The sequence below is a fragment of the Bos indicus genome, chromosome 28, assembly GCF_029378745.1.
Source record: "Bos indicus isolate NIAB-ARS_2022 breed Sahiwal x Tharparkar chromosome 28, NIAB-ARS_B.indTharparkar_mat_pri_1.0, whole genome shotgun sequence".
Classification (NCBI taxonomy): Eukaryota; Metazoa; Chordata; class Mammalia; order Artiodactyla; family Bovidae; genus Bos; species Bos indicus.
In genome coordinates, this window is record NC_091787.1 from 41,835,561 (window position 1) to 41,851,001 (window position 15,441).

At 37.4% G+C, this 15,441-nt stretch overlaps 1 protein-coding gene across 7 annotated transcripts in view; it reads left to right on the plus strand.

Annotated features, from left to right (window-relative positions):
• Positions 1-15,441, plus strand: part of SHLD2 (shieldin complex subunit 2) — a 45,710-nt gene that overhangs the window by 15,362 nt on the left and 14,907 nt on the right. For 3 of the 7 annotated variants that reach the window (XM_070782275.1, XM_070782274.1, XM_070782276.1), the window contains 3 exons: positions 320-454; positions 7,649-7,855; positions 14,511-14,739. In XM_070782275.1, the coding sequence (XP_070638376.1) occupies positions 320-454; positions 7,649-7,855; positions 14,511-14,739 (571 nt within the window). The other 4 variants (XM_070782280.1, XM_070782278.1, XM_070782279.1 and 1 more) reach the window with 2 other exon arrangements.

The following is a 15,441-nucleotide window of genomic DNA, read 5'->3' on the forward strand; positions in this document are numbered from 1 at the left end:
TGGGTACTTCATCAATCTTAGGTTATAAAAAAATTAAGACATAACAAGGACCTACTGTATCACACAGGGAATTGTACTCAATATTTTATAATAACATATAAGGGAAGAAAACCTGAAGAAGAGTGTATATATCACTGTGCTGTATGCCTGAAACTAATGTGATACTGTAGATCAACTGTATTTTGATTAAAAGAAACTTAAGCACAGGACTGTCTTAGTGTACCGTTTGGTTATCAGTAGATATTTATCATTAAACAGTAAAGTATGATATCACATGCAGTAGAGTAACGCCAACTAAATATTTCTTTTCCTTTTCCAGAGGCGTTATACAGTTATAGAGGACAGAAGCAAAGGAAAGTTATGTTAACAGTGGAACAGACCCAAGGTCAACATTATGTGCTTGTATTATGGGGTCCTGGAGCAGCCTGGTACCCTCAACTTCAAAGGAAAAAAGGTAAATACACGAAAAAGCATTTAATCTATTTATAGATAAGTAAATGATTAATGCTTATGAGCCTAAGATGAAGGGACTCTGGAGATCAGACAACGTTTGAAATATAATTGAGCATGATTGAATATTCTTTTGTAGATTTCTTGTTACAATTTTTTACCTCCTGTAAACAACTCAACGATCTATAATCCTCTATAATTAATGGCAGCAAATTAAAAGGTTTCACTTATTCCCAGGTATACTACTTTACCTTTTTAGTGAAGATTGAAGATCTTACCTTCCTTGGATAATGTTGTTTAAAAATTTAATTCTGGAGATGCTTCTACAATTTTTATTCAGCCAAGGTACTCTGATAAATAAACTCCTCTCTGGTTATAGGGCAGATGTTAGAGGAGTTGCATTAACTCTTTCAAGTCACAGTGTTACTGTTTAATAAATTACTATGTTCCAGGTTTTTATTCCAGTTGTTTTAAAAGTGTGGACTATTAGACATCCATAGCATGTTCATGTTTAAAGTATGACCCATGGTTACATTTTTCTTTAGAGCATCAGTTAATCATTTATGAGGTATTAAATGGAATTGGAACAACAGACTGGTTCCAAATAGGGAAAGGAGTACGTCAAGGCTGTATATTGTCACCCTGGTTATTTAACTTATATGCATAGTACATCATGAGAAATGCTGGGCTGGATGAAACACAAGCTGGACTCAAGATTGCCAGAAGCAATATCAGTAACCTCAGATATGCAGATGATACCACCCTTATGTCAGAAAGCGAAGAACTAAAAAGAGCCTCTTAATGAAAATGAAAGAAGAGAATGAGAAAGTTGGCTTAAAACTCAACATTCAGAAAACGAAGATCATGGCATCCAGTACCATTACTTCATGGCAAATAGATGGGGAAACAGTGGAAACAGTGTCAGACTTTTTTTGGGGGGTCTCCAAAATCACTGCAAATGGTAACTGCAGCCATGAAATTAAAAAACGCTTGCTCCTTGGAAGAAAAATTATGACCAACCTAGACAGCATATTAAAAAGCAGAGACATTACTTTGCCAACAAAGGTCCATCTAGCCAAAGCTATGGTTTTTCCAGTAGTCATGTATGGATGTGAGAGTTGGACTATAAGGAAAGCTGAAAGTCGAAGAATGGAAGCTTTGAACTGGTGTTGGAGAAGACTCTTGAGAAGCCCTTGGACTGCAAGGAGATCCAACTAGTCCATCCTAAGGGAAATCAGTCCTGAATATTCATTGGAAGGACTGCTGCTGAAGCTGAAACTCCAATACTTTGGCCACCTAATGCGAAGAACTGACTCATTTGAAAAGACCCTGATGCTGGGAAAGATTTTGGGCAGGAGGAGAAGGGGACAACAGAGGATGAGATGGTTGAATGGCATCACCGACTCAATGGAAATGAGTCTGAGTAAACCCCCACCAACTCTGGGAGTTGATGATGGACAGGGAGGCCTGGCGTGCTGCAGTCCATGGGGTCACAAGAGTTGGACACGACTGAGCGACTGAACTGAACTGAATTGATGTTTCAGTAACATAGTGTAACATCTTCATTTTGATATTAGATCCTTTAGTTATAACAATCAGAGACAGTTTAATTAGTGGCTTCTGAGTTATTTGATTAGGTATGTGATCCATTCTTTTTTTACCTGAAAGAGTTAATGTGTCTTGCAAACTTCTATTTCAAAATAGTTATCTAAAGATAGGATCTATCACATTGCCTCTTTTAATCATTAATAGCCCATAACTAGGAATTGAGATAAGTCTGAAATTTGGCTTTCATGTTAAGATCAAACAGTGGCAAATATTTGTTTGGTTGAGAAATCTGAAAAACATGTGTCAGTGATACAGAAACCATCATCACTGACCACTGTGTCATGGTCAGGGACATGAGTGTGCTGCATGCTGAGCAGAATGTAGATCAAAGGTGGCATTCCAGTTATAGTGGAGCTGCAGCAAGGCATGCTCCATGCTTAATACGAATATCCCTTCAAAGCTGATGGTTATTCAGTCAATAGAAGAGGAAGTATATTTTCTCCAGATAATTCTTTGATATTTAGGTTAATGTTGAAAATTTATAAATCCTTGAATTAAAGTGTAGTTTCTTTGTTCATTTCTTCAGCATATTTATTTATATTTCAAGCTTTAATATCTGCCTTAATACCTCAAGATCTAATTTTGAAGAGTCATTTAAATAAGTGGTTCTCCTTTCACAAATTGTTAGTATTCTGTCTATTCATCTAGTATTTCTTGAGGCATTCTCTGTATTATTCTGTCTGTACTGGGCCCTCGTTTTCCTTGTTCCCGAGGGTAACAAACTCACATTTAGGTGATATAATTAGAAGTGATTGTCAAGCAGTAATTACTGAATACTAGAGACAAAAGAGTTGATGTTTTGGAGAAAAATAATAAGAAATTAATTCCCAGGTTTTTTGAAATATGTTTAGCTAGTAAGAATTTGGTATGCCTGACATGCAGCAAGCACTGGTCACAGTGAAAGTCCTAATGAAGGTGGGCTGGGGACATAAACTACACTTCTTGGTAATAATTCGGTATGCATAGTATAAGCTATTCAGAACTAAGTGCCTTTTGAATGCAATATTCTCCTGAAATCTAATAGAAGTCTAATATTTAAAAAAACATAACATTACAATAAAGTACACTCATGACATTACTGATTAAGCACAGAATAATACAAATGATCCCAACCTTTGTGACTATGCTTCGTGGAAAATCACAGTTATATCTGATGGAGGTTGGTATTCCTTCGCACCCTTAATTCATGATTGAAGTATAGAATTGTATCACAAACTGTCTTGGTGCTGCTCAGTCTCCCTCAGACTCACTAGCTTAACCCGCATTCGACTCCTTTCTGTTTCTTGAACACGCCAAACTTTTTCCTGCTTTGGGACCTTGAATTTATGCATTTCCCCTGCCTAGAGTGCTTCTTCCTCCAGCTCTCCCACAGATGGCTGTCCAATCTCATTTCCCCAGAGAGGCCTCACGCATGAATATACAAAATCGCTCTGTATCATGTCGCTCTTTGCATTGCACTTGTGCCGCCCAACACAGACAGATGATCCAGCTGATTTGCGTGCTTGATAATTAACTACTTTTCTCGGTAGGTTGTCAAGTTTGTGACTAAAAGCACCCTGATTAGCCTGTTCACCATTGTGTCCTCATCACACAGAACTGCCGGCACCAGTAGATACTTTCTTTATAAATGATTGAAGAATAAAATATAGATCAGGCAGCCATTTAAAATTCCCACTGTCTTTAAGGAATAAAGACGCAAGTTCGAGGAGGAAATAGCTTGTTTCAAATGATAAGAAAAAACTCACAAAGGTACAAAAGCTTGCACATGAAGGTTGCACAGTCCATTGGCTGTGCTAAGAAACTGTTTTTAAACTTGGGCACTGAAGGCTCAAATTTCACACTGGAACTCCATCATGGTTAACTTAAACGATTAAGGGGGATGGATATATTGGAAGTGTACAGGAGTATCTCCTAGTAAATAGGGCAAGAGTGATGGGTTTCAGGGGGACTTGGAACTAGGAACAGAAAAGCTTTCTGGGCCCAGGCAACATCTCCATGAATTTGCTTTATTTTCTTAGTAGAGACTTTCTCTAGACTTTCTCTGCTTCTCAACATTATGGATAGCACATTGTTACTCTGTAGCTCCTGTTTTACTTTTCATTTTAAGAAACCAGTCCTGTTTCTAAATTCCCAGTAAAGAGAATCTGATTGCCTAGTTTGAATTTGATTCAGTCAACTGTGGGCTGTAGCACAGGGTCAAAAAGTACCAGTTGGGGGATGCCCTGGCAGTCCAGTGGTTAGGACTCTCTGCACTTCCACTGCAGGAGGCATGGGAACTAAGGTCCCTCATGCTGTACTAAAAGGTAAAAAAAAGTACGAGTTGGAGTATGTAAGCTTATTTCAGTGGGTGGGGGAATAGTTAAGGGGGTCATTTGTGGTCTGGTGGACACACCAATATATTCACTATCTAAGATATGTATGTTCACTAGCCTGGATAGATGTATAGATATAATATTTAGTTTAAAAAAGTAGATTATAAAACTTCATGTACGGAGAAGGAAACGGCAACCCACTCCAGTATTCATGCCTAGAAAATCCCATGGACCGAGGAGCCTGGTGGGCTACAATCCATGGGGTTGCAAAGAGTCAGACACGACTGAGCGACTTCTGTGTTTTTGAAACTCAAAGGGATATGGGCCACTGAAAAGGATATAGACCAGGGCAGAATTTCTTAAAGAAGTAACAGATTAGTTAGTTACAACATCAAGATAAATGGAATTGAAACAGAGATGCTACCAAGAGAGCTGGGCAGTACTGCTTAAATAATGCTCAAGAGTTTCTGTTCTTACATTGTTTCCTCTTGAGAGAAGATGAGCAGCGCTGGGCCCACTCCCCTCTGCCTTTTCTGTTCCCCACTTCGGTTATGTGTTGTCACTTTCGGAATTGCACTTTTTTCACCTTGTCATAGTAGCTGCCAAAGTGTGTTTTTATAAACATGGGGTTCTAGAGCGCTGGCTTCCTGCGGCAGAGGAAAGAAAGAAATGCGTATTGTACAAAATCAGTACGTTCATATGTTTAATAAAATAGTTCTATTATTGAAAAAAAAAACTTCATGTATAATAGGATCCCATTTTAATAAAAGTGGATATATAAGTATATACACTTTAAAAATCTGGAAATACAGATACTAAAATGCTAGACATCTCTAGTAGTATTATGTGGTTTTTATTTTTTTATATTTTTAGTTTGAATTTCATGTATGGAATTTGCATTTATTTTTTAAACCTTTTAGTATAAAGAAACTTCAAACATATAGACAGAATAACACAATGAACTAAAGTACCCATTATCCATTTTACTGAAATACAGACAATCTTACTTTGCCTATTACTTTTCTTTTACTGTCTAAATATTTTATAAAAAGTATATTTTATTTTATAATTTAAAAATTAAAGCAAATTTTTTTAAATTGGTAGATATATTTGAAATATCTATCTAACAATTTGAGAAGAAATAAGAATTAAACTTATGCTTCATATTTGTGCCAGAATAAATGCTGGATGTATTACAAATTCAAATACTTTTAAAAGGAACAGTAAGTACTAGGAGAAAATATAAGTGAACTTATTTGGAACCCAAAGATTAGTAGGTTAAATAAAATGCTGTAACAAAAACTGCCATACATGAAAATCACCATATGCAGAATTAAAATGCAAGTGAAAAACCAGAAAAAAAATTGTATTTTTTCAGAAAATAATAGCATAATCTAAAGTCAAATCCTTGTGAGAATAAATGAGCAATAGATGTGAACAGGCAGGTCCTCAAAGAAGAGATTAAAGTGGCCAATAAATGTATGAAAAAAATTATTCTTACTAGCAATGGAAGGCAGACAAATAAAATAATAATGATAACTGATTTTTGTCCTAAGAAATCAGTAGAAAAGATATGGGGAAATAACCACTCTCGTAGATTATAGAAGATATAAACCGGCAACCCTTTTTTTTCTCTTTTTCTGATTGAAGTATAATTGACGTGTGTGTGTGTGCTTAGTCGCTCAGTCCTGTCCAACTCTTTCAACCCCATGGACCTCCCGCCAGGCTCCTCTGTCCTTGAGATTCTCCAGGCAAGAATACTGGAGTGGGTTGCCATGCCCGCCTCCAGGGGATCTTCCTAACCAAGAGATGGAACCTAGGTCTTACACAGTGCAGGCAGATTCTTTACCATCTGAGCCACCAGGCAACAACCTGGTTGTTTATTAGTTGTTTATTAGTTTCAGGGGAACAACCTTTCTTGAGGACAATTGACAGTGCATATGAAAGCCTGAATTTGGGATACCTTTGGCCTAATAATGACACTTAATAGGAAGTTATCATGACTATGCATAAAGATGTAGCTAAAAATATTTTACCATAGTACTAAATTTATAATAGTGAAAAATAAGAAACATGTCCCCAAAGAGAGGATTGTGCTAATAATTTTTAAGATTTTGGTATACCTGTGCAATGACATATTATGTAGTATTTTAAAATAATGCAGAATAATACTTAATGACATAAAATATACATTTGACAGAGTAAGTAAAAATCAAACAAATTGAGAACAACTGCATGGACACTAAAATAGTAACTGTATTTATTTTGAGGTGTTGACTGTAGCTGCCATTTATTTCTTTGCTTATCTTACCTGTGATTTCTAAGTATGTATTCTATAATAAGACAAGAAAATTGTTTTAAAATAGTGATTGGTTTTAAGCAACAACTTGGAATACATATGCTTTAGCTGTTTCTAACGATGCTCTGTCTATACAGATTTACTGACTTGTTTTAAAATTTCCCACAAAAAAATAGCTGTCCAGAGAGACTGAGGAGGTGGATGAGATGTGTGATTTAGATTTATAGACTGAAGTATGTGGGAAAATAAAAAGACACTTGTCATTAGAAGACTTTGTACTAAGAAACTTTTTTTGTTTTAATATAGTTTTAAAGTTGAATTTATTAATATATAGTCGGATTGTTCCTGGAGAAGTGCATGGCAACCCACTGCAGTATTCTTGCCTGGAGAATCCCCATGGACAGGGGAGCCTGGTGGGCTACAGTCCATGGAGTCACAAAGAGTCGGACACGACTGAGTGACTAAGCACAGCACAGCGCAGTCTGATTGTTGAGCAAGAAAGTCTGTGCTACTGTGGTTCAGAATTATTACTGAAAGAATTAAAAATAGGAGCAACTGAATCTGAATGTTTTGTTGTTGTTGTTCCAAAAAAATTAGCTAAATAAGAAAACTAAGGTATTGAAAAATCATTGAGTAATATTGATTATGGTAGACATGTGTCCATTTCTATGTCATTATTTAAAAAAAAAAACTTTCCTGTAGATAATCAGAATGAGAGTTTGCTATTCTGAATAGACAGTTGGTTATGATAGATTATGACTGTTTAGGAGACCAAGTAATCTTTAGAAAAAATTTTGTAAAAATTATCTCTACCATTGTTATTGCCTTAACACAACATTCATATTTTGCCTCTTTATATCCAAATTCCTTAATGAGATAAAAGTTGTATTTAACTGATTTAATCAGGTCAGTCTGTTTAATCTGGTTTTGATCCTAGATAATTTCCTTTTGGTAACTTTTTGTTTTTGTTTTGTTTAAGGTTATATTTGGGAATTTAAGTATCTTTTTGTTCAGCGCAATTGCATCCTAGAGAACCTAGAATTGCATACAACACCATGGTCATCCTGTGAGTGCCTGTTTGATGATGATAGAAGGGCAATTACATTTAAAGCAAAATTTCAAAAAAACACACCCTCCTTTGTGAAGATGTCAGATTTAGCAACACACCTAGAGGAAAAGCGTTCGGGTAAGATCTTATTTATAAAAGACATTGCTGGTTTTAATATAACCAAGGAAGCTGCTGTTCGTAGGAAACATGTATAACTGATGTAAAAGTGAAATAGAGGTCTCTGTAAGTAGCTGAAGCAGCTACTAACCTCTTCCTGACTTTCTGCCTATAATCCTTTGAGATTAATTTGTAATTATTAAGGGTTACTTAAAAATATTTTTTGCATACAGTTATAAGTAGCTTATCATTTAATAAGCCAGAAATAGATAGCAACTCTAATCAGAATCACTGTTGAGATAAATATTTTATCAAGTTACTAAGCTATCATCTATACATGATTGTTAAAAATTAACATTGGGGAATTTCCTGGTGGTTCAGTGGCTAAGACTCCATGCTTCCAATGTAGTGGGCCTGGGTTTGATCCCTCCTCAGGGAACTAGATGCCACATACCACACCTAAGACCCGGTATTGTAATAACACACTTCCTGAACTTGAATGTGTGTGTGTGTGTGTGTGCGTGTGTGTGTAAATTTCATTCTCTCAAGCATACCACATGGAAGGATGCCTGATGAATTTATATACATACTCACACAATTTCCATGAGCAAAATATAATTAATTTCTTTTGAGTGAAGTAGTAGAAGGAGTATGTTTTAGGTTTAGTATGCTATACACTTTGAAATAAAGAGAGTAAAATAGCAAAAATAAATAACTAGATAAATTGCTACAATTTTAGTGGGAAATAAAATGGGAAATACCAATACTTTCCACTAAATTGCACTGGCTTCTTAACTACGGAAATGATGCTAAAAGATGCTAACTCCTGATTGATGGCATTATAAATTAAACAGCATTTAAAGCTATAGTTAGGGTTGCTAAATGCCAATAATGAGTAAATGTCAGTGATTATCAGTTTTGGAAACTAATAGAAAGCTTTCCAATGGCTATTATAGCAAATAAATTTAGAGGGAAAATAAAGGTTGAAAAAAATGAGATGTATCTGCAGGTTTATTGTTATATAATTTAAATTTTTTAATGAAGAAAAATTTGGTGAAAAATTTTCCTCAGAATTTGTATAAGATTACTGTTTTTGAAAAAAAATTACTGTTTTTGGGGATTTTATAGGTTGAGTTGTTACAAATAGCTCAGGAAATTTGGATCTTGACAGTGAATTTTAGCTTTATTCTCCAATTTGCATAAATAATCTTCTGAATTATTACAGATAGCTTTAGATTTCATTAAATGCTAGAATTGTTTTAAGTGAAATAAGATTATTTTTACAGTTTTTCTAATGAAAATAATCTGATCCCAAATAAATTAGGTTGAAGCTCCTAAGATACCACATGCTAAGACCCCCCCACATTTCTTGGGGTTTTTTGCTAGCATGCTCTGCCCTCTTCTGGCTCGTCCACAGAAATGTAAGAGTTGGGTCCTATGCAGTTAATAGGACATTTCAGTTGGTGCTTTTCAAATTGGTTCAGAATATTAGATTAAAAAAAATTTTTTTAACAAGATTTTTGGGATATAATTTTCATATAGGCAATTACCCTTATTTAATAAAGTGTGTACATTCACATGGGTAAGTATGGACATGAAACCCATGAAAGCAACATCACAGTCATGAAACCATCACCCGCCTCTTTGTATCTCTTTCCATCCCTCATCCCTGCCCCCGACCCTTCCAGGGAGTCAATCTGCTTTCTGTCACTAGAGATTAGTTTGAATTTTCTGCGCTTTTATATATATGGAATCATTTGTTTGGCATCTCTAACGGAGCCAGTTCTTGGAGAGGTATCAGTTTCTTTGAGATGTATCCATGTGGTTGTGTGTATCAGTAAACCATTCTTTATCCTGTTATACAAATACACCATGCTTTGTTTATTTGTTCAGTTCTGGATGTACATCTGGGTTGTTTCCAGTTCTTGGCTATTATAAAGTTTCCATAAACATTCAAGTACAAGGCATTATTCATAGTCTTTCTTTTCTCATGAGTGAATACCCAAGAATTGAATCAATAGCTGGATTATATGGCAGGCTTACGTTTAACTGTTAAAGAAACTGCCAGAAAAATAGAAATAAAGAAACTGCCTGTTTCCCAAAACAATTGTCCCATATTACATTTCCACCAACAGTGTATGAGCTCTGTTTTTTCCACACCCACCTCAGGTTTTGGTATGGACATTCTTCTTAATTTTGTTCATTCTAATAGATGTATAGTAATGGGTCATCATAATCTCAGCTTGCGTTTACTTATTGGCTGGTGATGTTGAACATCTTTTATGTACTTAATTGCCACCTATGTATCTTCTTTAATGAAGTGTCAATTGAAATCTTTTGCTTACCAAGAAAAAGTTGGCTTCATTGTTTTATTGAGTTTTGAGAGTTCTTTATATGGTGGGTAAAAATTCTCCTTTTTGGGGACTCACCTGGTGGTCCAGTGGTTAAGACGTCAGCTTTCTAAGGCAGGGAGTTTGTGTTTAGTCCTGGTCAAAGAGCTAAAATTCCACATGCTTTGAGGCCAAAGAAACAAGACGCAAACCAGAAGCAATATTGTAACAAATTTAATAAACACTTTAAAAATAATCCACATCAGAAAAAGCTTTAAAAAAACTTTTTTTTTTCTTTGTGCATCCAGCTTATAGGGTAGTTCCCTGACCAGGACTGAGCCTGTGCCCCAGGAGTGAACGTGCTGGGTTCTAATCACTGGACCGCCAGGGAAGTCTTGCTTTTTGTTGTTCTTGTTGTTCTTTAGTCACTAAGTCATGTCCCCCTCTTTGCAACTCATGGACTGTAGCCCACCAGGCTCCTCTGTCCATGGGATTTCCCAGGCAAGAATACTGGAGTGGGTTGCCACTTCCTTCTCCAGGGATTGAACCTGTGTCTGCTGCATTGGCAGTCATATTCTTTACCACTGAGACACCTGGGAAGCCCAGAGAATTACTGCTAATATCTGTTTTTAGGAATTTTTATGTCTGTATCATGGTGGATATTTGTCTGCAGTTTTCTTGTATCTTTTTCTGGTTTTGGTGTTAGAGCAATGCCCATAGAAGAGTTGATGTGTAGTGTTTCCTCTTCAGTCATCCCTTCCCTGGTGGCTCAGAGGTTAAAGCGTCTGCCTGCAACGCAGGAGACCTGGGTTCAATCCCTGGGTCGGGAAGACCCCCTGGAGAAGGAAATGGCAACCCACTCTAGTATTCTTGCCCGGAGTATTCCATGGACGGAGAGCCTCTTCAATTTTCCAGAAGAGTTTATTTGGAATTAGATTAATTTCTTCCATACATGTTCGGTAGAACTCCTTCAGACCTATCTGGGCCTGAAGTTTTCTTTATTGGAAGGTTTTACCTACAAATTCAATTTCTTTAATAGATATAGGGCTATTCCAGTTACTTGTTTCTTCTTAAGTGCGCTTTGATAGTTGGCATCTTTCAAGAAATTCGTTCATTTCATCTAGGTTGTTGGCACAACAACAACAAAAGTTTGTTGGCATAAAGTTATAATATTTTCTTACTATCTCTTTTAATACATGTAGAATTTGTAGTAATACTGGTATTACCTGATAGTGCTAATTTGTGCCTTCTCTCTCTTTTTAACTGATCATTGGCTGGAGTTTTACCGGTTTTATTAATCTGCTCATATAACCACCTTTTTTTTCATTAATTTTTCTATTTTCTAGTCCATTGATTTCTGCTCTGATTTTGTTTCCCCCTTTCTTCTGTTTTCTTGGGTTTCTTTCTTTTTTTCACATTTCTTAGGGTGGAAATGGAGGTAACTGACATGTTTTTTCCCAATGTAGGAGTTTAGTGCCATGAATTTTCCTGTAAGTACAACTTCTAAGTTCTCTACCCAATACCTTATGGATTCTGAGATTTTCCACTCTAGCGGTGGGAGAAGTCACTCTTCCTATCTCTGTGCAAGCTTCAGGGATTGTTCAGTACTTTTGGATGGTCTTTTCTTGTCCTCTGGTTACATGTATTGGTCAGTACTCAGTTGAATTCTTCAAGTGAGGGGTACCCTCTGCAGTTATCCCGAGTTTTCTCCAGAGTTCCCCTTTGTCCTGTCTAATACCAACTCTGATATCTCTAGCCCTATTAGCCTTCCAGACTCAAGCTGTGTCTGCTGTCAGTTCAGGGAAACCACCAGGCTCTGCCTGGGTCTCCTTTCCTGTACTGTAGCCAGTAAACGCTTGTCTGTAAGCTGGGGCAGTTGCTAGGCTTCCGTCTTGCTTCTCATCGCTTGGGATCGCTGTCCTTTGTTGCCTGATACCTAATGTCCTGAGAACTGCTGTTTCATACATTTTGTTTGGTTTTTAGTTGTTTCGGGTGTCAGCTATTTTTACACACAACACTTCTGACATCAAATGTATGGTTTGCTGCTGTTTTCCACATCAACAGCCAGTTCTCCAACTCTGTGCACCCCAACTGGGTGTTGTACAGTTCAATTCAATTTTGATGCCACCTACTTCAAGTTAGTGTCAGACTTCACAGGTTTAAGAGCTCAGTCCTGGCCCAGAAAATTAAAAAACGAAACCCCACTTTTTAATTGAATTACAGAGATTTATTCTCAGAGAACTCCATATACCCACTTCTACATGGAAACATTTATTATTAACTTTAACCAAATGTAAGTTCATGTGCTGGACACACAGTGAGGCCTAATGAACTGAAATGTCAGAGTTTAGAGCAGAAAAAGGTTTATTGAAGGGCCAAGAAAGGAGAATGAGCAACTCATGCTCAAAAACTCCCAAGTCCCTGATGGTTTTCAGGGAGAAGTTTTTAGGGCAATATTTGGGGTGTGAAAGGGTGTGACTTTCTTCAGATTGGTTGGTGGTAAAGTAACAGGATAATGTTCCAGAAATCTTGTGCTTTTTAGCCTGAAGTTACTGTCCTCCACCTGGGTGGGGCCTTAGTTCCTGCAGAAGAACTCAAAGATACTGTTATAGATATTTCACGAGAAGGACCTTGCCCCACTGGTATTCTGTTGTCTCTTGACTGCCTCTTCGGTTCCCTCCCTTCCCAGATTCGTAACTGAATTGGAACTCGGAAGGTCAAGGAGGCTGAATGAAGCCTATTTCTCAGAAACAAGGAATGAGGACAGAAAGGAATTTGTGCCTGGGAGGGCCCCAGACGGTCGTGCTCTGTTTTAATACTAACAGTTAGTTTAAATTAATAATATTTCTGGAAAATAAACACAGATAGTAAAAAATTTACCAATTTTTACATCATCAAACAAAAATTTGACACAACTTTCAAAAATGGGAGTAAGTGGCCACAGAAGACTCTAGGTTTGTACTAACTGGTGAGATCTTGGGTAGTGTTGTAGTGCCATGCACGTTTCTAAACCTGCTTCCTATTTCTATGTCCCTCCTGTGCCCGCCTCTGGAGCCTCACAGGCTTATGAAGATGACCACTGCAGGAAGAATGCCGTAGGCAGTAGAGGGGCTGCATTTATGTTGGTGTCACAGAAGAGTCAACTCTTTTTTTTTTTTTTTTAAACAATCTTCTTTTTTTTTAAAGTCTTCATTGAATTTGTTACAACACTGCTTTGGTTTTTCGGCCACAAGGCATATGGGATCCTAGCTCCTTAACCAGGGATGAAACCTGCACCCTCCTCCAAGCAAGGCAAAGTCTTAACCACAGGACCAGGAAATTCCCGTTACATATCTTTTACGTAAACATCTACTTGCTGGGGTTAGAGGCCTAGAATTAGATATAACGATAAAAACAAACAACATATGCTGCTGTTGCTGCTAAGTTGCTTCAGTCGTGTCCGACTCTGTGCGATCCCACAGACAGCAGCCCACCAGGCTCCGCCATCCCTGGGATTCTCCAAGCAAGAACCCTGGAGTGGGTTCCCATTTATAGACAATGATAAATTAGGTGGCTATAGTTTTGATGATTAATAGCACAAAGGATATATCCTCACTTCATTTGGGGCATGAGGCTGGGAATTGGGAGTATTCTTGCACGCCCTGGAGAGGTACTCCCCATTGGGAAACTATACAGAAAACTTGTGCTGTTATAGTCAGTCCCTGGTGGGCTTCCCTGGTAGCTCAGCTGGTAAAGAATCTGCCTGCAATGCAGGAGACCCTAGTTCAATTCCTGGGTCGGGAAGATCCAATAAGAAGGGATGAGCTACCCTTACTCTAGTATTCTTGGGCTTTACTGGTGGCTCAGGTGGTAAAGAATCCACCTGCAATGTGGGAGACCTGGGTTCAATCTCGGGTTGAGAAGATCCCCTGGAGGAGGGCATGGCATGAGAGTTCTTGCCTAGAGCATCCCCATGGACAGAGGAGCCTGGCGGGTTACAATCCATGGGGTTGCAAAGAGTCGGACACGACTGAGTGACGAAGGACAGCACAGCACACAGTCCCTGGTAGTGAAACTGAGCGGGGTCCTCTGGGGCCCTCCCTGGTACAGACATCCATCTTTTCAACCAAGTTGGCCAAATAAATCTTTACTCTTAGTTGTAGGCAGATGACCCCCTACGCTTTGGAGTAAATGCGGAAGCCATAGTGAGTAAGACTGTCTAGCAGAAGAGCAGAGAAGACCAACAAGGCCTTAGTGTCCTTTACCATAAGTAACTGACTCAACCATACACTTAACCATGTTTGTAAATTAAAGTTATGGTTTTGGCCTCATAATTTATGGTATTTCTTTTTGCTTATCTTTTACAGGAGTGATTCTAATCAAAGCCCAGATTTTAGAGCTAGTGTTTCCCGTTGCAGCAGTTCAGAAAATAGCTCTAAATGCTCGCAGTTCTCTGAAGAGTATTTTTTCTTCTCTGCCCAATATTATATACACTGGCTGTGCAAAATGTGGATTGGAACTACAAACAGATGAGAACAAGATCTACAAACAATGTTTCAGCTGCTTGCCATTTACTATGAAGAAAATATACTACAGGTAAGCCAACTAAGCAGGCCAGCTAGATGGGAAATGTTTATCATATGGGGCTAGAAACGACCACAAAGGTACATGTACCAAGTGTTTCTGATGAAAAATAACTGGAGCTAATCCAAGAGAATAAATTTTTTCCTCCTGAGTGATGGAAAAATGGCTATTTATGAAAGCAAAAATTGCCCAGTAATCGTAACAGGAATTTTTAAAAAAGCAGTAATTGGGAGACTTTATTGTTTTTAAGCAGATACACTAAAAAAACCTTTTACTTGGTTTAATTTTTAACCAAGTTCTAAATGGCTCATAAGAAACTCATTTCCCCATCTTAACACATTATTGGAATTTAAAGGTTAAAATTAATTATATGATCTAACCCCTGAGTTGTAGAAGCTAGTAAGATGCTCAGCTTTCACTGCACCTCAGTTTTCTTATCTTCACACTAAACATTAAGGATAGCAGATTAGCAATCAGTGTTTTATGCTCTTTTCTATTTCTAAATACTGTAATATCTAAAAACCAAATGCAGATATGTTCAGCATGTTATCATGGAATACTTTAAATAAGAAAATTTATAGAAGCATAATCCATTAGCCTTATTTCTCTTTACATATATTTATGTCTGTTATGAACAAGTAAATGAACTTTGCTCTTACTTTGAAAGTTGCTTGTCTGAAAAGAAGATTGGATTCAGATGCAAGGTCCCCTCCT